The sequence below is a fragment of the Rhipicephalus sanguineus genome, chromosome 5, assembly GCF_013339695.2.
Source record: "Rhipicephalus sanguineus isolate Rsan-2018 chromosome 5, BIME_Rsan_1.4, whole genome shotgun sequence".
Classification (NCBI taxonomy): domain Eukaryota; kingdom Metazoa; phylum Arthropoda; class Arachnida; order Ixodida; family Ixodidae; genus Rhipicephalus; species Rhipicephalus sanguineus.
The window spans coordinates 166,730,677-166,754,591 of NC_051180.1; the positions used below are offsets into that span (position 1 = coordinate 166,730,677).

General features: G+C 44.9%; 1 protein-coding gene across 1 annotated transcript in view; it reads left to right on the forward strand.

The window, feature by feature from the left end:
• Nucleotides 1-23,915, forward strand: part of LOC119394416 (histone acetyltransferase type B catalytic subunit) — a 51,932-nt gene that overhangs the window by 21,620 nt on the left and 6,397 nt on the right. The window contains exons 7-10 of the mRNA XM_037661714.2: nt 5,854-5,958; nt 8,274-8,380; nt 18,125-18,276; nt 20,890-21,006. Coding sequence (XP_037517642.1) covers nt 5,854-5,958; nt 8,274-8,380; nt 18,125-18,276; nt 20,890-21,006 — 481 coding nt within the window. The remainder of the gene's footprint in view (nt 1-5,853; nt 5,959-8,273; nt 8,381-18,124; nt 18,277-20,889; nt 21,007-23,915) is intronic.

Sequence of the window (23,915 nt, forward strand, 5' to 3'; positions counted from 1 at the left end):
ACACCTAGCTCACTGATGCACAATTACGGATACTCTCTGGCAAAAAGAGTGTTCCACAATCACCGCCTGGACTGCGAGTGGCGCTGGCTAACACTCCCAGGAATTACATACACAGAAATACCCAACGAAGTGGATGGGGAAGCGCCTTCCGTCTTAGCTCAATTGGTAGAGAATCATACGCGTACAGTGGAGCCTCGTTAATGCATACCTGCCGGGAACGCCGCATAACTACGCACTAAACGGTAGTACGCATTAACCACCTAGTAAAAATTTGCATCTCCTCGCGTACGCCATCACCACCAGCAAAGAAATAAATACAGTGCCACAGCAAATATTGCCTAAAGTACCCACTGCAAAGCCTTTTCTTTCTTTTTGCCAAACTGGAGAAAAGATTCTGGTACTCTCGCACGACCGTCCGATAGTGCCGATAGCGTGCGGTGGCGACGCCATGGCAAGGAGCATTTCGGAACTATTACAGGGTCCCGTATACGCAGTGACCGACGTAGCGACAGAATGGACAGTGTCGGCTTTCCGTGATATATGTGTGAGCGTCTGTACCGCGATCTGCTACTAAACGAAAACTCCAGTGAAAGTTCCAGTGAAACGCGGTACAGCTGCGTGGAGCCGATCATCTCCGGGCTAGTTGCGTGCAGCGTGTCGCCTTCTCGGCTCAAGCCGTCACTGCCGGGCCGCCGGGCGGCTTGCTGTACCGCACGTGCGCATTTGTCGTGGGAGTGTTCTTCGTACCCACTTCGCTCCAGACCGTGCACAGATGCGGCGATGAGCACAGATGAGCTTGTTCAGTTAACGCGGCGATGACGAACTTCCTGCAAGCGATGCGCACTCCGCGACGCTCTAGTGGTCCTGGCAGCGGACGGAAGCGCGTTTGGGTGGTCGTCCAATAAAAGCGTGCAGTATGGTTACAACAGCGCTACGCTTGCTGAACCGTACGCGTGCGTTTAGCGGGATGGCGTCTATGCAAAGAGGTTTGTCGTCGCCCACGACTAGCAACGCTCAACTCCGCAACAGCGAGCTGCTTTCGTTTCTACAAAGCGGCGCGCGCTTGAACACGGCCCCGCACAACGAGGCGGCAGAGATCGGCAGCCCAGCGCGTTCAGGTTGTCGCCTATTAAAAGCGTGCAGTAGGCTTAAAGCAGTGCTGCACCGCACGCGTGCCCGAGCAGATATCTGAAGATACTTATTGTGATAAGGTTGTCGGCGATAAGTCATGCTGGCGAGTGGCGCGTTCGTCGGTGGCCGCCACCTCACCTTTGTTCTTTCCCGATGCTTACCTGCAAAGGCGTTGCCGCAATCGCGCGGAAGTCGGAATCAGTGATCGACCAACCTACGCACTTCTCGAAAAGACGGAAAACCTTTGGCGGCACATTGTGGCGTCGGGAAGTTCAGCGGCGCAGTAAAATTTTATGGCACAATACGTTATCGCGGTACGCCGGGTACGCACTCACCGGGAGGCGTAGGGCGAAGCACTACGGCTTAAGCGGTCAGCGAATGCATTAGGCTCTATGAGACTCGGTCGGGGATTCGTCGCAACTACGTTTTAACCGTTAGTACGCTTAAAGCGGGTACGTATTAACGAGGTTCGACTGTAATTTGAGGGTTGTGGGTTAGGATCCCACTGACGGAAAGGCCGATTTTTCGTCCACGTCGATTCATTTCAATTGATGTCACAATTAGTACACTACAGTTAAAGGCAACAATTAACATCCTCTATGTTTTCCTTGGCCCAATTGTCTGTTCGATTCATTTGGTTGTGTCTAACACTCCTCTGGATGTGTGATCAAACTTCAAGTGAAAACACGATTGCATTAACTGCGTAAAGATACATTGATCATAAGCTACATTGGTCAAGAAAATAAGAAAAAAAAAAAGCAGTGTCCTGAAAGACACATTATGCAGAATCATGTCAACAAGGTTCTTCTGCTGTACTTCGCTTAACGGCTGTGCACCCTCACGGCCAATAGTATTATCTCCCACAAGGCAAGTGTGCTGGGTAAACTAAAGCTAGTGCGCCAAAGGAATGATGTGCCAATGATCTATGAGAGATTGTTTGCTGCTTCGTGTTTATCAGCTAGTTGGTAGATTTTATCTAACGCCATAGTCAGCAGTAATCCGTCTTAATCACCATTCTTGTGCAGCATGCCTTATCAGCTTGTTGTCATTGTGCCAGTGCGTAAGCGTGTGATGTTCTAAAACACTCATCACTGTAAACAAGTGGTCACTTATCAACAAAAACAAAAATGATAAAACATTCCTCAATGCTGATGGCCAGCAACGAACCTTGCTTGCAGCAGTCTTGAATTGCTGCACAAGATGGGTTGCTAACAATTTCATGCACCGTCAGAATTTAGCTTACTTGGATAAAACATTTTGTAAATCTTCATCATGAAGTAAAAAAAATGAAACATACGTGCTGTAAAATCTCGTTAAATGAAGCCTGAGGGGATTGAGAAAATATGACCTGTTTAAATGGAGTTTCGTTTACCGAGACGTATGTGTGTCTTTGGGTGGGGGGGGTTCACCACTCAAATGCAAAAATGTAAACCAGCAAAATTAGTGGTAGTTATTTCATTTAAGGGGAGACGCGGGAATCATTTGTAACTTTTTAGTTTCTTGGCCTAGGTTGATGAAACTTGGCACACACACTACAAATCATCTCAGAAAAACAAATGTAAATTTTCATATGGATATCTGCAATAGTTTTTATTTTTTAAAAATTCACAAGTTTCTTGCTCGTGGAAAGCCTGGCACAGTGATGAAACATGTTAGGAGGCTGGAACTACTTTGTATCTTTGCTCACATACTGTTTGTACTTAAACACGATTTCAGATTTCTTTTTACAGCCCTAATAATTTTATGCTGAACATTACATGCAAATGCTTGTGTCTCAGCTAATCGTGCCATTCAGTAATTATGAAATAAGAAAATAATGAAAGCCTACACAAAAATTCCAAAACTGTAGTCTATGGATTACTATAAAACAAACAGCATAAACATCGGCCTAGCCATAGTTGTGCTATGCTTTCCACAAGTGAAATGGCAGGCAAAAAACACTCTTTTGAGAAAATGGACAACAAAGTTTTGGTTACAGTTGACCCTGTGCTAAAGTGTGCCAGGAGGCAATTATTGGGCCTCTACTTTTTAATTTGGCCTGATTTAGGAAGTTTGTTACCCTCTAACATTTACCGCAGACGCTTTTGTGCAGACACCTGGAACGCAAGTGCACCAGGCTGTTTGTAAACATTGGGCATGTTGGACTGTATCGCTACTTTTGCGGCCGTGGAACGTGTCGTCAGGCAGCCTAAATAGTGGTGTATTAGGTTTATGAAGCTTTGCGATCACCCCTGTTAACTAGTAACGCCTAAAGATTCATCTTCTTGCATGATAAACCGCACCCGTGCCGCAGAGCTGACGCCTTCTCGGCAGTCCGAAGCTGACGTTGACTTCGCACCGAACTATATCGCAGATGCATTTTCTCACATTCTTCACTTGTCTAAGTGAAACGAGAACGCTGTTCTGCTAGTGGGGACATTACACACCTGTTTTATCGAAACTGGATCAGGAACGCGCGCGCACAAAGCTCGGGTCTCAGCGGAGGGGCGCGAGAGCAAGCGTCGGCAAATCGTCTCCGAAGTAAAGCCAGTCAAGCGGCATGTACTCGCGCGTCGTCCAATAAATAGCAAGCGTTTTGATGATAAAGCGCTTTGGTTTACGTTGCTGTCGCTTTATTACCGTCCCGGCAAGGGATGACACGAGGTGCCGGTAACCCAGTCGGTATGCCGCAGTCTAATCACTGGCTCGCCCGATCTATGCGATACCGTCCCCCGTTTTCCTCCATACGAAACTAAAGAGGCTTGCACATCCTCCCGTACACGCGTCACCTTTTGAAGCGGCAATTCATGTAACCACGCAGTGATCAAGCAGCGAGCGCTTCGCTTGTAAACACAACAGCTGTCGCCGGGTCGAAAACCAATAGAAAAGTACCTCTCAACGGTGTCGCGCGCTCCGCCAATAGGAGTGCCGCGTACATTGCAAGGTTGGTGAGAACGCACTCCGATTTCTTTTGCTTGCCCTTTTTCTGTGCATTGATCATAAGCGAGAAGGGCGAGAACGGAAAGGTGGAACTTTGAGCTTTGAAACGATGCCAAGATGGCGGCGCTCGATGGCAGGAAAGACGAGATACGACGCCGTGAATTGCGCCATTTTAGCGCGATATTGGGCTTCTTTCTCACCGACCTCACGCACAAAATTATTTTTTTCAGGCAATTGGAGTGCGTTTTCAGTGTAATTGTTTAGATACTGTGTAAATAAGATACCACAGATGCCAAAACGAGTGTTTTCCAGAATGATTTTTTTTTTGGCGATTTTCGCGATTTGATCCCTGTGTCCCCCCTTAAGCTGCAATGGACCTTTTTTCCTAATACATGTGACCCCTAGCAACTGCCAGGCCAAAGAGCCTGGATGAAAGCGTGCCGGTTTCGTTATCGTCTGTGACACCTGTGTACTTGAATGGCTGCATTGACAGATGCCTGCAATACACAGCTTTTTTTGGCTGTTTTAGGTCAGCAGTTAGTGGGCAAGCTTCCCGATTTTCTCCAATGCATGCGAATGCTTAATCATAGTTCTTAGAGGCTTGAAATATCAAGTAAGTGAGTAGTTTCTTGCGTCACTTGTTACTGAAAGTGTGTCACAGTGTTAGGCATTTCTCTGTCTAAGAAAGATTTCGTGCTTACAGCAGCTCCGTTTGTGCTCAGATATTGCAGAAAGTTCCCATATTGTCGTCTCGACCTTTCGGAGTAGCACTTAACATTGTTACTTGCCTAGTTTCTCAAGAAAAAACGGGAAATTGGTCTGTGTCGGTGCTTCATAAACACCCTTAACCAGTTCCCGGACTCCAATCTTGAAGGCAATACTTTATCTCCATGCATATGCACCGACATCTGAAAAGATTACTTTTTGCTTAAGATCTGTATGTTATGCTTCGAGTTTTTCAATATTACACTTAATGTTAGTTAACTGTACTATTTGTAGAGAAAAGGGCTGCTCATTTACCTTTGTCTGCAATCAGTGCACTTAGTTTGAATGATATGCTATTTAATTGGCGTTTGCATAATGGTAAGGCATAGCCTTCGAGATATTTTCGAGCTCCTACCACAAGCTCAATACTGTAAAATCCTCACAAAATGCTTGGCAAATGTTCAACAGTATGCATGCTAGCATGTCCCTACTGATCACCATAAAAGAGAGACAAAAAGTTTGGGGAAAAATGCAATTTTGCACGATGCCTTCACATTCCAATGTATGTTTGCTGGCCAGTGCGCCCTCTCGCCAAACTTCACCACCAGGGGAAAGCATGATGCTTCATATTTGGAAAAAGGTCCATTCAGTTCACCAAGATTCTACGGTATATATATATGATATTTCACAGTGGTAGTGCATTTTTGTTCTTATTTTATACAACGATAAATGAGCATTTAATTGGCATTGTTGTTTGCCTGAGCTGTCCAAATCTTTATCAAAACCAGCTTGCATCTTCTGGGCAGATTATTTCTGTGACAGTGAAATACGGATACAGACGCAAGCGTTCTTTTTTAAGACGTTCAGCTGAAAACGAGATTTCACTGAGTGATGGAACATTGTGTACCAGAGAGCAAAATTTTGCTGCAGACAAAGTTTCAATGCAAGCAGAAGCAGCGGTAAGCACGAAACCTGTTTTTTAAAAAAGTTGTCTGAATAGAAACAGTTGGTAATAATACATTATGTCTCATACTACAAGTAGATATTAAGAACTGATTATTTGAAGTGCTTTTTGTCTGGTTTGCCAACAAATTACAGACACGAGAAAAAGGTTGTGGATGGAGTCACGTGCTACCCCTTTGCTGGCTACGCAACTGTGTACAGATATTATGCCTATCCAACACACATCAGGCCGAGGATAAGGTGAGTTATGTTTAAACTCTAAGAATTCACTGCACTGATGTTTGATAGACACTAAACTCTAGTTACAAAAAAAAAAAGAAACTAGAGGGCACCTAAGCCTTTCTTACGATGACTAGATGCGGTAGCATTACTTGTTGCCGAGCTCACAGACATTGTTCTTTGGAGCTACATGTATTATATCACATTGATCCTCCAGTTCTTTGTGTCTCGAATGTTCTTAATTGGTTTTGGGCACAGTGGGCTGGTTGAATATGTGGCTTCTTGCATCTGCCAGAGCGTTGCCTTGCTGCAGTCACTCGCTCTTCCTTTTGCATCGTTGGGGTCATTAGTGCCGTCTAGTCAATCGTCCACCAAACTTCAGTTTTCAGGCATTTGGTTTCTTAACATTCTATTTCTGAATGTTTGGTTTTTGAACAACCATGTGCACATTCTTGGAGATGAATTAATTTATGTACCGCTTTTCTGCAGTGACTTTCCGATGACGGTGGGGTCGATTCGCACAGTGAGCTGCATTAAATATCACCAGAACATGAAATTGGCCTTGGTGTAAACAATATTCCATTAAATGTTGAAAACCCTAGGAGAGTCATAGTGGTGTGGTATGTGTACTCTAACAGCACAGGAGCTCATACAGCTTACTTTGAAACGATGCAACACTTCGAATAATTTGGTATAAAGTGCAGCTACTGTGTTTGGGATTGGAAAAAAGACCATGAACAAAGTGATTAGGTACTTTATAATGAAGGCCTATTGTGTTTGTATGAGCTGCCAATTTCAGCTGTTGAAGACAGTGCCAAATCAAACAAAAGTGGTAGCCTGCCCTGGTCTGTGAATCTGTCTCTGTACAAAAGGTTGGAGGTTAACGTGTATAATTTATGTGCGCTTTCCTGTGATAATACTCCAATTTTCATTGTTGATCGATGGCTGACACAAAATGTCACATTTGAAATGTTAGTTTAGTAAAACGCCATTAATTCGTATTTCGTAGGACGTGAACAGCTAAATGTCTGAATTAGCAAAATGTTCAAATCATCAAGGTTATCAAGCCTCCTGCATCAACACACTTTTATTGTTGTTGTTGTTGTTGTTGTTGTTGTATCTTTTATTTCTTGTTATACAAGAAAAAGTGCATGAATACACAAATCCTGTTCTTATTTTGCATAGAAGCAGTGTGCGAGCTTCAATTCTCGTCTTCATGATAATTCCTGCACAGTGCGGTCACAGCAGTGCGAGACCTTTCATACGAGATGTGCTTTTAAACCCACTCGCCTCTGCCATTACTATACTATCGGCACAATGTGTAGATCATGATAGCTTTTTTGCCAGTGAGTTGTCTAGAAACAGTCTGGCTGTTGTGATGTAACCTTGAGCTTGATGCAAGCATTAGGACTGGTAGAGCCTTCCCTGTACGGCAAACTTTAGGCACCTTCAGTTACTCTCTGCTCTACTTGTGGAATATACCATGTGTAACTAAATACCATAGATAAGTAACAAGCCATATATAAAAAAACTTCCAAATCTAAATTCAGAGATAAAAGAAAGAAAACTTAGGGAGAGGGTTAAGCCAGGCGGCGTCTCATGAGCGCTGCCTCACATTCATGCCTCACAGGGACAGCATCACACTTCGGGTGACGACTTGGAAATATGAAGAGCACTGACGACCGTCATTCTAAATGTGCCCTCATGGTTTGAGTAAAGGGCTTCATACAGTGTACAGAACGTTACTTTAAAAGTAGTTTTTCTCTCTTTTTTTGTGAGCTCAAGCAATGCAATCAATGAAAAGGCTGATGAAGTGAAATTAAAAGCAACGAGTGTTGTATATAAGACATTGGGTGCTTGTAAAAGAACCACAGGTGGTCAGAAAAACTCAATGTCTATGGTCTCCTTCTTGCGTCTCCTTGTTTGGCGTTGTTTAGCTGTTTTCAGGCAAAATTTTCTAACACCTTCTTGCGTCTTGCTACAAGCAAGGTCAATAATGGTCCTTGAATGTTCTGGAAATCCTTGACTGTGCAACTGTCATTTTCAAGGCCTTGAAAGCCCTCAATGTGACAGGATAAATAATAATTCTCAAATTTTGCTTTTTAACTATGTGTATCATATTTCATTTGTGTATCTCACTGTCAAGGTTCTGCAAGCCAAGTGTCTAGGTTAACTGGTTTGTTTATATGTAGTGCCATCCTGTTTTTGTAGGCTAGTGATCAGCAGTCTGTGTGATAAAGGCTTTGCACAAAGGCTGCTACAAACCCTTGCATAAAATGTTAAATCATTGATGAAACACAATCAGTGTGCCACTGTGCTTGTTATTTCTCTTGCAGCCAGATGCTAGTTCTACCTCCGTTCCAGAAGATGGGCTTGGGCACCGAGTTGCTGCAAGGAATATACAACTTTTACAGGGACCGAAGCGACGTCCTGGATATTACAGGTGTGTGTGTGTGTCTTTTCAATTAGCGCATTGCATATTTTGTTGATGCCAGGCAAGCTGAGTTGCGTTTCACTCTGTGTTATTTGATACCGTTTCTGTATCTTCTCTGTGTTGGCACCAGTTAAAGTTCCTGACCTCAGCAACTGCAACAGCGTAAACGACAAAAGTTGGCCATGTGCGCACATTTCTGATGTGAGCTTACAATGCCAATAACGCCGGTGCTTTAATTTAGGTGCGCTACCACTTATGGTCATGACAATGTAGAAAATGATCTTGTTGTTGATCAAGTTGCCATCTTAGTGCCAGGGTGTCTACCGACCGGGAAAACCGGGAATTCTCAGGGATTTTGGGTAGTCTGGAAATACTCAGGGAAAACTCATGGAAATTGTGCTCCCATCAGGGAAAATCTACAGTAACTTTATTGAAAGGCAACGAAAGTCACAGCAGCGCTGGCTCGATATTTAGTGAGCGCATTTTTCAAATCGAACGGCTGCTGCGGCTGCGGGGAAGGGGTGCACTTCGATGCTCTCCTTGCCTTCGGAGTGGTGGAGTGGGAGAGAACCCGGTTGATGCGTGGCATGCAGGAACCATGAACCACGATAGATCGTATCGTGCAATGTTTTAGGGTATTCTGTGACTACGCCGTGTAGTTCTGTATTCTTGCCCGATATGGTGTTTTTGTTATCGCCGTGTGTCAAGTAAACAAGCATGATTAGTAGTAGAAGCAGTAGCAGTAGATGTAACGTGCTTGAGTTATCTTGCAAGCGATCGCGATCGTTCAGGAAGCGGATATTGTCAATAAGGCTGGTATCTTGCAAGCCATCCCGATCGGCGAAAAAAAGACTACGACGTTTGTTGGCGGTTATCGGAGAACTCACTCGCTCTGATCCCAAGCTTCAAAGATGCTATTTAGGACTCTGTGAAGAATAGAATACATTTCCAGGCGAGAGCGAGCGTAACTAACAGGCCCATACACAGCAAGTGAAAGCTTTTTTTTTTTTTTTCCTCTCTCCGGTGAGGGCGCTGCTGAAACAAGTTTTAGGCAGTTGACCGATACTTTTTTGGGCTGCAGCTAGCAATTAACAGCCACACCATGTGGATATTTTGCTACAAAGCTGAATTACAAAACTTCTCAGAGGCAAGGCATAGCGGCGACCGAAATTCGCGACAACGGCACGGGTTCCACTTGCTCGCTTCGGCGCATGATGTTGGAAAACAGTAATGTGTCCACCATAATCGGATGTGCCGTAATTCAGGCTGTTGCTGTACTTTCATGCGATCTTAGCACACAGCTATTTTGCTTTTTTTTTTTGCAATAGCACTCCAGGCGAATTTTTTGCCTTCGCCATGATCTTCCTTATCAAGTCCAAATCACGGTTACATCACCCCGCGCATCGTATGCTTCATGTGCGAGTGAAAGTGCGCTAGTGTTGCCGATGAATGGGGCTTAAGCAGAGATGAAACAAGCCGACCGTCTCCTTCGCGTGATGGGCAGATGGAGATAGGAGCCGGAGAGTTGGGGAGTGGGGGGGGGGGGGGCTGCGTGAGGCCGACAGGAAGTGCGTACTTTGTACCAGCGGGTGTGGTCGCGTATGCCGCGGTATCTGGTCGGGTATGCCGCGGTATCATACCTTTGTAGGTGTTGTGCTCTAATTGCAAAACTTCCGTTGAAGCCATAGCAGTTGCGGATCCAGAGGGGGGGGGGGGAGCGGTAGCGGCGATCGCACCCCCCCCCCAAGCCAGCCCCCGCCCCTTTCTTCTGTGCCTGTCGTCCACCTCGTTTGTCAGGCTGCCCGTTGAGTTTGTCCTCTTTGTCAGGTTGCTTTGTGTACCACTGCCCAAAATGAGTACAGAGAATCTTGTCTCTGCTCTCTACCTCTCTCCTCATCGCTCTGCCCTTTCCTGCTTCGCTGTGCACATTTCCAACAAAGGCTTCTTAGGCGCCGTCATAATCCCCTCTGGGCTGTTGTAAATATTCGTGACCCACCAAAATGCACTGCTGAGGCGGTGGCTTCAGCCTTTGTAACCCCCCAAAGTAGGCACCTGGATCTGCCCCTGAGCCATAGATAGGAGACTTCTCTTAGTGCAGCGGCTGCGTTTCCTGAAGAGATGATCTGCTACCCTATGTTCGTATAAAATTCCTCTTTGTTGCTGTCTGATTCATTATTTCGCTCATGCGGTGAAACTGTGACTCAATTTTTTCTAACGTGCGACGGTTTTCAATGTTGCGCGTTCGTGGATAGCAAATGGTTCGGCTGGGCAGCATGATAGCAAAGGCATCGCATTGCTCTGGGCAACGCGCAAGGATTTGACAACCCGCAGCAGCAGAGTAACCTCAATTCCACAGTGTGTTAAACCCGCATTTGTTTCGTCTTTACACGTGACACTCTGGCAAGGCATCTAACTGCGATTGCTGCGGCTTAGGCTCAACAAAATTTATTTTTTCATGCAAAAAATAAAAAGTTTTTTAATGTTGTCGTATTAGTTGAGCATTCTTGTGGCATTTTTAGTTTGATATTGATCCTTTGGTAACTATGCCTTGCATGAAAGGTTGAATTTCAGTTTAATGAAGTTCTGGTATAATGAAGTAAGTTGCCGCTTTTACCAACTTCGTGATATTGAGGTTAAACTGTTCTCTGTACTATTCAAATGGGATTAAGGCGTTTTTATTTTTTAATGTGCGTACTAGAGAGTGACATTATCGAGCAACATGGTCTCTATCCATCTTGACATAAAACAAAGTTCTGTTTCACTCAGGGAATTTTAGCAAAAACACTCAGGGAAAACCTGGAAAACTCAGGGAATTTAGAAATGTCAACTTGGTAGACACCCTGAGTGCACACCGCAGTGCAAAACCGTATCCATTATGCCTAGCTTATCAGTGGGAATGCATTGTAGTTTCGTTACAATGTCTGCATCCAACGCAAAAATACTAGGCTAGTGCAAATAGTATGGGGTTTTTGGCTCGAAGTGAAGTCGCTGTGAATGGTAATTTTCTTAGTATTGAATAATTTCGAAGCGAATTGGTATACGCAGTAGCGGGATTTGAGTGGTAGGGTGCAAGTTATGGGCAGTAAAATACATTTTGTTTTAAAATTTGTCATACTTAGCCCATGTCGGCCCGTATAACATGCTTTTAAACTTAACAAAAAGAAATTAGTCTCAGTGCAGGTAATATGCTCACTTAACCATGAAGTGTGGCTTCGCGGCAGTGTGGGAATAGGCGGTTTCACGGCATAATGGGCCCACGCCGCTGTGAAACCACCATTTCAGGTGGGTTACATGTGGCGAAGTATATCTATTTGTTTGTTTTAAGGGGCGACGTGGCAATAAGAATGGTAAATTTGGTCAAAATGTTCAATTTTTCAATTTATTTTTTTCTGCAACCCTGAGACCATGTCTTACGTCATCGTGAAATATTAGACCAAAATAAGCAGTAGAAGTTGAAAAAACAAGCATTTTACTAGTGTGCTGTCATCAAAAACTATGAAAAAATTGGGCTTTAGAAAATGCAAATCTGCAGTTTTCCCTTGACACAGTGCCACCATATTGTCGTCATCATAAAGAGGACAGATAGAGCTCAAGATAGCCGCAAAGCTGCATTTCTCTGATGAAAAATAAAATCAGCTTCCTTCTGAGTTCCATTTTCTTAGCTTTTAGGTCTATTTTCTTTGAGCTCCATTTTCTCAGCTTTCATTTTTTGAACAGATGCTGTCAGTCATCCCTGTGCCATTTCACAACAAATAAAGATATAACCATTCCATTTTCAACGCTTAGATCCTAAGACATTGGTGAGTGCCGTAAAGCTGTCCACATTTGTCTGCCTGTCATACAGATTTTTATAATTGGCTTTTTGTAAAAGTTGTTAGTAAGACAATATGTACAAGAAATTTCAAAAATTTTTGTGTGCACTTATTTAAATATTAAAAAATAAACCAATAGCTGTACGGCACAGAATGGTCCCTTGTGAATATCCTTATGCAAAAATTTTGATGAACTTATGTCTAATGTATTAATTAATTTTGGGATAACAGTGAGAGTCTTTCAAGTGTGATAACTCAAAAACTACAGAAGATAGCTCAAAACCAATTTCAGTTATGATATCAGCACAACATATCACATCTGCATGCCTAATTTCATCACTTTATCTCCGTAAATAACAAAGATAGTTTCATTGCCACGTCCCCCCTGAAATACGTAGAAATTTTGAAAGTCTTAAGTTTCTGTCGAAGCAAATTTGAATACAGGATTATTTGTTTGAATATTAACACAATAGCGTTAAAGCGCTCGTTCCGCAGAAATTCCGGTGTCGGCGTCGTTGGTTTTGAGCAAAAAATCGTCATCCTGTCCGTGACTGAAAAATCGAGAAAGATGCAAATAAAATATCATATAAACGCGTGTAAGGGCCGCACTTTTTTTTTCAAGAAATGAGGGCCAATTTTCAGGGTGCGGACCATACACGCGACATTTTTTTTTTTAAAGTAAAAAACGCACCAGTTAGCGAACGAAGAGTGTTTATTGCAGTATACGACATTTCTTGCGACATACGTGCTCAATCGTTGTCACTCGGCGAGTCCTCAGACTTGGAGTCCGAGATGAGATGGTGTGCTGCGAAGCACCGTCACCCCACAAGCAGTCATCTTCCGTGCCATCCAAGCTGTTAGATATCCCGGCGACTTTAAAACTTCGGGACACAATGTCCGTCGACACCAAGCTCCACGCAGATGGGATCCACCCAAGTACAGTCGCCAAGGCTAATCCCTTCACACGCAGCATGTCCGTTGTGAGTGCAAGACCATCAATTCCGCACTTCAGTCACATAGCGGAGCAAGTCTTCTTCCAAATCGGGAAACTTGCACTGCTCTCCTCGGAAAGCGCGCTTTGTGCTGTTGGTGTTTCGCAAGGCTTGTTTTTGAGCACACCAACGTCGAACACACTTCTCGTCAACGTCGAATTTTCTGCCGGCGGCACGTTTCCGATGCTCGAGAGCATACTCGATCACCTTCAACTTATAGCCAGCAGTGTAGCTATTCAGGTACTTGCCCATCTTGCCAAAACGTGAACGCCGTGTAGAAAACAAGCTAGCATGAAGGTCATCGAACAGTGCAGAAAACTACAGCAAATGGCTGGCTGAACTGCACAAACCGAACAACGCGAACGCCATGCCAAAGTTGGTGATGCTAATGCCGATTTGGATAGCGCCGATAGCGCGTTTGTATAGAGATGTGAGAAGCTAAAGATAAAATCCTGCTTTAACCTTTAGTTGGCGAGTCTATGAATACTAATAAAAAAGTTAAAATTTTTAGCCCACTTCACGAACATCTTAACATGAATAAAAATATATATATATATATATATATATATATATATATATATATATATATATATATATATATATATACTCTGGAGACGATGGTGATAGTTGCGTTTCCTTGCGCCATCTATCGACTACGCCTAGAAGCTTACGCGCGCGCGCATTTTGAATACGTATTGGTTGAGGAAAGTGTGGGTGCGGCCCTTACGCGGATTTTTTTTTTTTTTTTTTAGAATATGCATTTCAAAAAAAACGGGGTGCGGCCCTTACGCGCGTTTATACGGTAAATACAGTAAAAGCTAGTTAATTCGAATTCCATGGGAACGCTGAGCAATTTCGAATTAAACAAAATTCGAAATAATGAAAGTGAGCAAAAATGGGTGGATTTCGGGGGTGGGGGCACGAAAAATATTTATTGGCCAAAAAAGTCGGTGATGACCATCTGCTTCTTTTCTCTGAATGCCACAGCTGTGGCTCTCTGTTCCAGCGCGCGGACGCGGCGCAGGGAATCTTCTTCACCCTCTTCAAAGCTGAAGAAGAGACGCGCCACATTAAGTGCCTCCATCACTGCAGAAGCTGACGGGCGCACAGGCGCTTCGTCATCTTCGTCTTCCTCACCTTCTGGCTCTTCAGCAACAGGCTGCGCACCGGCTACTTGAGCGATAATGTCCTCATCAGTCAGGGCACCACACACCGATGCACCGGTGTCAACTTCAACATAATCGGCAAAACGTACGCCCCGAAGAGTGTCGCGCAATGCCACTGGCATGAGCTCCTCAGCCCCGTCCACGTCGACGTCACAACTATCCTGCACACTTCCAGCTGCAAATCCACTGTGGCGGAAACAGTTTGCGATTGTGGTCGCGGTCACCTGTTCCCATGCGCGCACCAACATGTGCATGGCAGTGAGCAGCGTAATGCCGAAGTCCTTCCTGTCGCCCGCGCACAAAATCATTCTCTCCAGCATGTGACGCCTATAAAAGCACTTGATGTTCCTTATCACACCCTGGTCCATTGGCTGTAGGGCCGCAGTCGTATTTGCTGGAAGGAACACTAACTTTGTTGCTCTCAGCTCAACGTCGACTTTGTGCGCCGAACAGTTGTCGACGACAAGAAGAACGCGTCTGCCGCCCAGTTCCATTCGCCTGTCGAATTTCAGTAGCCACTTCCTGAATAGGTCACCTGTCATCCAGGCTTTCTTGTTTGCGGCGTACTCCGTCGGCAGTGACCGAATGTTTTTGAAGCACCGTGGCTTGAGTGCTTTGCCAATCACAAAAAGGGGGACCTTTTCCGTACCGGTCATATTTGCGGCGACCAGAACAGTGACACGCTCTTTGCTGCGCTTGCCGCCGGCACAGCTGTCTCCCTTGTAGGTGATCGTCTTGTCTGGCTGCAACTTGAAAAATAACGCTGTCTCGTCAGCGTTAAACACATCCTGTGGTGAGTAGCTCTCCAAGTACTGCTGCAGGGTGTCGCTTCTCCAAGTAGCGCATGTTTCGGCGTCCACTTCCTTTGCCTCGCCGGATAACGTGCGGAATACGAGATTGTGCCGCTCCCTGAAACGATGAAACCATCCCTCGGAGGCGACAAAGTCTTCAATGTCCAAGCGCAGGGCGAAATCGGCTGCCTTGGCCATGATGATAGGGCTGCTCAATGCGATACTCTGGGCTCTCATTTCTTTAACCCAGATAATCAAAGCTGACTCCAGTTCCGGGAACTTCGCTGTCCTTAGCCTTTTTCGACTGGCGCCAAAATCTTCGGCTTCATAGGCGTTTTCAATGGCCGTCCTGTTGCGTATGTAGGTTGACAACATGCTCGGAGGTATGCCGTGCTTCCTCGCAATTTCGTATTTGCTCGAGTTCCCTTGGTCAACCTCTCGCAAAATCTCCACCTTCTCCTTGACAGTCTTCGCGCAGTAGTTTCCCCGCGGCATCTTGCAACTTCGATGCGGAATAAGACGGCTTGATGGCGTGAACGAACAACGTGCTCGAGGAACAAAGTGACGCTGCCGGGTGCGGCCTAGGACTGCTAGGACTACTCCGCCGACTCCTCAGCGTCCCGCGGGTCCCGCGTATACAAGTGGCGCCAGGCGCTGAGATAGCGGGAGGGCTACGGAAAAAAAAAATTGCTCCCTGGATTTCGGAGGCCATACTTTGCTCGCCCTTTGCTCGGAGGCCACTTGAAGCTCGAAAAAACCGGTCGTGCCACCTATCATTCGGCCGTAAAAGCTTCCACTAGTGTTTGACGATGATGACGCTCGGCGGCGCGCGCTTCGAATTATCCGTAGAGGCGGCAATTTCTGTTCGAATTAACGAATCGTTTTACACATGGTCTCCTATGCACTGCGGACCGGACTGCGGCGACCATTTCGAATTATCCAAAATTTCGAATTAATGAGGTGTGAATTAACGAGCTTTCACTGTAATAAAAAAAATCTTCGGTTCGAGTGAGAATCGAACCCAAGCCGTTTGCATGACAAGCAGGTTTTCGACCAAAGAGCCACTCCATTGCTTGGAACTGCACTGAAGTTAACTTTAATGCTTCACAATCATATGCGTCCTGTGTATAGGTGTCACAGTACAAGATGTAATATCTCAGTAATGCGGGGTACAAGTGTATATTGCCATCGGGCGTCGCACCATGGGAATCGCATAACGAGTTGGTGGTTTAAAGCCGGCCACCCATTACAAAAGGCACACACATCACTGCGCATATTTCCTTACGAACACGTACTGGGTGCATCGCAACTTCGAAAAAGTATCATGCGCATAATTGCTGCAGCTTTAAAGCACGCCACCCATTACAAAGGGCATACACATTAGCGCGCGTATTCCCTTACGAACACGTAGTGGGGTCATCGCAACTTCGAATAAGTATCACGCGCATAATTGCTGCTGGTTTAAAGCATGCCACCCATTACAAAGGGCATACAGATTATTGCGCATATTCCCTTATGAACACGTAAGTGCTGTTGAAGAGGGCGCAAACCTTTACTTTTACTATAGGTATGTCGTGTGTGTGTGTGTGGCTGGCTGGGCAACTGAACATTATATAATGACTAGCAAACTAGAGCACGATGAGGATGGCGCCGGATATCACTATCGCATTCAACTCTTAAAGGCGAAGCTTCAGTGTCCCCCTTTTCTTTTGAAGCGCTCGAATATTCACACAGCCTTAGAAAATATCCTTGTTATGATCAGTGCTTGTTTAAAAGCGGATATGGAGCTATTACACGCCAATGTTGACTAGAAACAACTGAAGTGCAAGCGGGTTGCCTCCAACAGGCTAGCAAACATTCTGATCCGGCCTGCTCAAAAAACACGCTTGGTGCAGTACATCTTTGGATTTGAAAAAGGAGGCGATTTGCATAAAAACCTTGTTTAGCGGATTTCAGGCAAAAGCTTTTGCCACCTACCGTCACGGCAGATTGTTTGTTTCAAACTGCTGCCAACTTTGTTACTGCAGCATGACAAACATTTCTGCATTCTTGTCCTCCTTTGATGAGCTCATAATATCTTTCCTATTAGCTAAAGCAGTTTTGCTGATTATCATCGTGAACGGGTATGTGCCACAGAATTTGGGCAGATCCCACTACTCACCGCTACGGTGTGGCCTGTAATAACACTGAGATTGTGTACAGAGAGAGAGAGAAAGAAAGGAGAAACAGAGATGGAAAGAAAGATATAAAGAAAGAGAAAAATTCTTGCTGAAAAAAAATGTTCACGAGGCGGGATCCGAACCTGTGTACTCTCAATCCGAAGGCGAGCGTCCTGACCACTTAGCTATCCAGGCATGCTAGCAGAGCATAGCATAGCCTTGTATAGTAGAGTGTAGCAAGGGGGTGTGAGGAGGAGAGATGTGATGGCGAGGAGGGGGAAATCCCACTACTCGCCACTGGTTCACTAAGAGAGAGAGCAAGCTATAAAGGAAAGAGAGAGAAAAATGGAGATACTTAAAGGGAATAATGCATAACAAGATAGAAAGACTTCACACGACTAGTGTGAAGCTACCATACTAGGGAGCGGGAAAGACAATGGCAGCTGTGAGAAGAGCCTGAAGCGATGGAAGCCCTACGCCAACGATGATGTGCCCGTACATCTATGAGAGGTGCAAACGCTCGGTTCTGGAGTTTGGACATCCGTGTGGTAACTAACCTAGCTAAAGGCTAGCAACAACCTAGAAGCAACCAGATTAGACTTCACAATGATCCAGTTTCGCTGTTTCAAGCCTTGCACGACTTAGTGCAAGCTTTGCCATTTTTTTTTCTTGAAATCTGAATACTAAGCTTTCTAACTGCAAGAAGTTATACGAGAAAGTCTTTAACTTGCATGAGTTGTGCAGTGCTCACATTTCGTGATGCTGTGATTTCACTGTGATAACCGGCGAACTCCGGTTAGCATTACTGCGTCCTCTGCTGTTTTTTTTTTCAGTTGAAGATCCTTCGGAGGTTTTCACGAGACTCAGGGACTTTGTTGATGCCAGGAACTGCCTGAAGCTTGCTTCATTCTCCAAGGAAAATTTACATAATGGATTTTCGGAAGATATGTGGAAAGAGGCCCAGGAGAAACTGAAAATCAACAAGGTATGCTGAAGATTGTTCCCATCTCTGCTGATACACTTTTGTCTGTTTCATTGTATATCTATTCATGTGCTAACCTTACTGGTATGACTGTTACACGTTGCTTCAGAGTGTTAAAAAATTAATTAATTAAGTTCTAAGGTTATAAATGCCAAAACACAACATGTTTTAATAAGGCATGTTGCAGTGGGGGACTATGGTTCAATTTGACCATCTGGGGTGCCCCAGCTAAATCTAGCCAGAGTTCAAAAATATGCCGATGCAGTGACACGACCAAATGCATGTTACTGAGTATTGCATGGAGTAAGTCACACTATTTTTTTTTGTTCTACTTAATTGCTTAATTAGGCAGGATTACTTAATCAACTTCTAAAGCAATGAAGTTGGGTGGAAAATGCCAATTGAAAAGTTGTAGAATGGTTTGCGAAATGTCCGATTAGACCGTTTATAATTTGGGGGTTGGGGGTCACGTATATTTAAAACAGCCGAAAGGGGATTATGGCGTCACTCAAGAATTTTGTTTCGAATCGAATAGTGCCGAATAGTAGCCAAAAACATCGAATATCGAATACTAAAGATTTTTTTTTGAAAATTGAAACAAAGAATGAAGAAATGAAATCTGCTTATGTCCTCGAGCACATAACACAGTGAGTGACTGCTACCGAAAGATACAGAACTGTCATGCAGAAACACAATCTCTTCCACAACACATGGCTTCAGGCCACGGTGTAAGATATATACTCTTTAGGTGTGGACACTCCTCGGCTTGCATGCAGAGCGCGTTCGACCAGATAAAGTAACACCGGCGCGCGTCTGTTGGTCCGGTGACCGCAGCGGGTATCTAGCGGCGGGAAGACGCAACTTAAAGAGAGAAAATGCTGTCTGCACCGTTGCTATAGCAACCGACGCAGTCGGCGGCAACGCCGGCGTCCGCTGCATGTCTTGTTTTTCGCTCGTGAAAAACGCGGTATGCGTTTCTAACTTGAGTTGCTGGCGTGCCGTAGCCGCGTTCGCTGACTAGGAAATTCAGATTTCCCGCGAAGCGCCAGTTGCTACGGGAACGCGTTTTTGTGTTGAAGTTGCATCTTCCCGCCGGTAGGTATCCGCTGCCGTCAGCGGTCCGACGGGCTCTCGGCGTTGTTACTTTATCTGGTCGATCGCGTCTCGCGAGTGTCCTCACCTAAAGAGTATATATCTTACACCGTGCTTCAGGCTCTATCGCCGTGATGTTACGGCGTTTCCTGCAGTTGAAAACATGCGCTCACTGGGCACCTCAGTAGCAGGGGCGGGAAGGTATCGCAAAGAGATTTTGGCGATACCTGGATAAAGTGCAGCTCTATCCTCTTTCACAGTATTTCAAAGGATCATTCTTTCTTGGGATCAGGGGCTCATTGAAGCTTTTCTAGGTCTCTTAACTATAAGGCCTTTATGTGCGGAAATGATGTAATCTCCTTGAAAATAAACGAACGCTCGCTTTCGAACTAGAATATCGGTGCATGTTTTAATGGAAGGTCACTGTAACGACGTTAGCGTTAGTTTTAGCCACCCACCCTAACCAAGTTGCACCACTGGCCTTTGTCATGGTATAGATATTCGTCCTGTTGAATTATTCGAAACTTCGAATGGTAGCTATTCGAAAGTAGAGTCGAATTATTCGATTAGGTATTACTCGATTCGAATTCGAAACTCGAATATTCGCACACCCCTAATTAAAAGTTCACTTGAAGGTCAGCGCTTGTCCTTGCCCTTACCTTCCTGTGTATTTGCAACTCTGTTTTTGCCACTGTGCTTACGATGGCTTGGAACTCCATTTGGAGGCCATACGAGTCAGTGGATGAGATGAAAGTTGTGAGGAATATGCCTTCTGTTTAGTTTGTGGTAAAAGCAGTTGACGTGGTAGAACCATTTTTGGTTGTGCACTACGAACATTGAGGAAGGTTTCCAAGCTAGTTACACTATATTTTCCCTGAAAGTAGGGATGGCCTGAGTGGCAGTTTTGCATGTTTAATTCAACCAAACCTTCTTTAAAACAATTTTTATAATATGAAGGTGTTGAGAGCTGTGGCATACCAAATGACTGCCTGACGTGTGCTGTTTGCTGGGGCCAGTCACCCTTTCAGGAGCTTGCGCACTCATTTTCACCTCATTCATAAGCAATGCACTAGTAGAGCACTGTATTCCTTGCAAGGAATCACTGAGTGGTATAATTTCTTTCCCTTTTTTTTCATGCTTTCAGTGCTATACTTGCAGTTTGGAACAAAAGGAATGAGTGAAAGAAAGGCCTACATAACTTCACGGAAACTTCTGTGTTGCATGTTCCTTCTGAAGAACATGCTTTTCATTTGTGGCATGCATTAAAATGAACACTTATAGATTAGCATAACCTTAGTTAATTTACTTATTGCTTAACGAGGCATACTATGATAATTATGTTGAGTAGCTCAAGATGTCTTGTAACAATGTACATCTATTTGAAATTGTGCATCATTTCTGAGTTTTAGTTTGACTCAAAATTCTTGCGAATATACTCACACACGCGAAACATATTCTTTGGAAATTTGCTGTTTTCTCAATCCTTGGTAGTGTGTTCATATTCTTTTATTTTTCCTTCTTTAGAAGCAGGCACGGAGAGTATACGAGATTCTTCGATTACGAGCGACAAACACTGCAAATGCCAGCCAGTATAAGGCGTATCGCCTGGAAGTGAAGAACCGGCTAAATGCACCCTACCAGGTATGGAGGCTAATGCCATTCTTTGAACTGTTTGTCTAAGGAATTGCATGTATGTTGAATTTGTTGTGGATAGCACTTTGTGAGGCACAAACCAAAAATAGAAGAACTACGAAGCCCATTACCTACTCACCGTCTCAAGCATACTTTCCACGGATTAGTGGTGGCGCAGCTCAGGATGCACCTTCGCTATTTGCCCCAATTTGTCATCTGCATAGTGAATACTATGCAGATGAGGATGCCAGGCGTACTATATGAATCCTTGGGAAAAAGATGCGGCATCTCATTATTGAATTTGGCAGGGACAGTGTATGCAGTTTGATGTTGCATTTGGCTTCCTTACTTGCCTGTTCAGATTTGATCGAAGGGGCTTGAATTCTTGTCCCTGAGGCACGTAAATGTCGCCGCACGACTTTCCATAGCCTCAAGGGGAAAATAATGTCCACTGTTTTGTTATAACTAGAGCTGTGCGAATAACAAGGTTTTGGGTGCAAAACGAATTCGAATATTAAAGTTTTGAGTGCGAATTCAACAGAATATTTTTTGAATATTTCTCGAATATTTCAAAGTGAAATTACAGAACAAGTTGCAGGAGATCCCTTAGCATATTCTTATGAGATAGGAACATGAAAGCATTTCTTTTCTCTAGGTTGGTTAAGTGCTGGAGGGGTGGTGTTTCCCAGCTGTCTTATCTAGAATGAGGCAGTACAGAGGCCGAATTGTATTTATTTACATGATTTGGTGCAACCAATGTAGTGTCAAGAACACTTATACGTGAAAGGAAGACACTGTTTCCTCAACCTCTCCTCCTCCTCCAACTTCCGTGGAGACCCAATTCATGTGGCAGACAAGGGCGCGCTCCCTTCGAGTCCATAGTTCCTAATCTGCCTCATAGACGTCAATGTATAAGAACATCTGAAATTTTGTATGTTGAATGTCTTCCATGTCCGATTTTTCGGACTTTCTGCCCAAGTTTCAGGTTCGAAACAGCATTAATGAAAGCCCCCACCTCTGCCACGTCTATCATCTCGTAGGTTCGGACCAGTGCTTTCGTGAGTCCATCTGTTTGTGGCCATAGCAGAGTCTGAAAGGCAGCTTTGCTGCAATGCCAGAGTGTGATGGGGTGCAGCATATTGAAAATCCGGAGGGACTACTGTCATGGCACAGTGCGGTGATGTTTTTAGGGATAAGCACCGGAAATGCACAGAGGCGTCATGGCGGCAGGCGGCAAACATGCCAGTACGGCTTAATCGCTGACAATCCTTACAATGAGCATCTTCATTGAACTGCTCTGTAGTGCATGTGGCCTAGCGCAGTTGCAAGCGTACTGCACGCATTTAATAGGTGATACTAACCCAAACGTGCTGCGCCACCGTTCATGCTGCCTTTTTGTGCGAGACCGCTTAGTGCGCCGCACAGACACGTTGCCCTCACGAAAGTAAGCACCTTGCCATTGCCGTGCCCATGTGCTGCGGTCGGCACAGCAACACGTGCGTATGGTGCAGCAAGCGCCATGGCAATGACGGCGTGAGCATAGTTGGCGATGTACTGGACACAACTAGGAATGATCGGCTTCACACGACAGCAAAAGCTGTGTATTGTCGGAGTTTCGGCAATGCGTGTTTGCATCATTTACATGTGCACACGTATCTATGACTCATCTGCTCTTCTGCCACGGCCTTCGTGTTCTGTGTAATCGTTTCCAAATGCTTCGTGCAAGAGAGCCGTAATATATTCCACAAGAGTATGAAGTTGGGCATGTTGGTAATGCATAACTGATCACGTAGCGCAAAATTTGACACAGGACAAGAGAGGGGGACGAAGACGAGCGCTTACTTCCAACAAGGCTTATTTCGAGAAGCGTACACATATATACTCTCGAAATGCGAAAAACAAACAAATCATTCACGAAGCTCACAATTGCCATGCCCGAAAATTTTACATTCTCAGGAAAGACAATTCTTTTTGACAAAGCCCGAGAGAGGGAGTGCTGATGCAGTTCAGCCCTAATCTACAAATCCTCTCTGCCTCGATAATTTCCCTTGTCGTTTTATTTCTGTTTTTTCCTACGATAATGGTGTCATGAAAAAGCGGTTTGCAGCCACACGTGCTGCAGTGCAATGCCAGGAAACCATCGCGACCATTCTTGACATTACAAGCATGTTCCCGGAGCCGGTCATTAATACAGCGGCCAGTTTGTCCTATATACTTCTTGCCGCATGAAAGAGGTATCTGATAGATTGCATTTGCTGTGCATGTGACGAACGGGATTTTGTGCTTTTTTGAGCAACCACGTTTTGCATTTGAAACATCCTTGGTGCACAAGTACGACAGCATTTTCGGGGCAGAAAAAACCACCTTCACATTGGCCCGCTCCCCAACCTTTTTCAAGTAGTGGGAGACTCCATGTAGGTCCGGGACTACAGCAAGCCTCTGAGGCCTTACTGGCTCAACATGTGGGAGCGCTTGTTCCGAGAGCTGAAGCTTCTTCACCAAACTTTCCGCAACTGAAACCTGTATGTGAGAAGGGTAACCGGCATTCGAAAGTCGCTCTGCTTGCTCTTTAAAACTGGCTGCCATTAGATGGGGGCAAGACTTTTCTAATGCATTGCGAAAGCACATGTTTACAATACCTCTTTTAACAAGTTTTGTGTGGGCGGAATGAGCGGTTACCTTTCTCACATACAGGTTTCAGTTGCGGAAAGTTTGGTGAAGAAGCTTCAGCTCTCGGAACAAGCGCTCCCACATGTTGAGCCAGTAAGGCCTCAGAGGCTTGCTGTAGTCCCGGACCTACATGGAGTCTCCCACTACTTGAAAAAGGTTGGGGAGCGGGCCAATGTGAAGGTGGTTTTTTCTGCCCCGAAAAAGCTGTCGTACTTGTGCACCAAGGATGTTTCAAATGCAAAACGTGG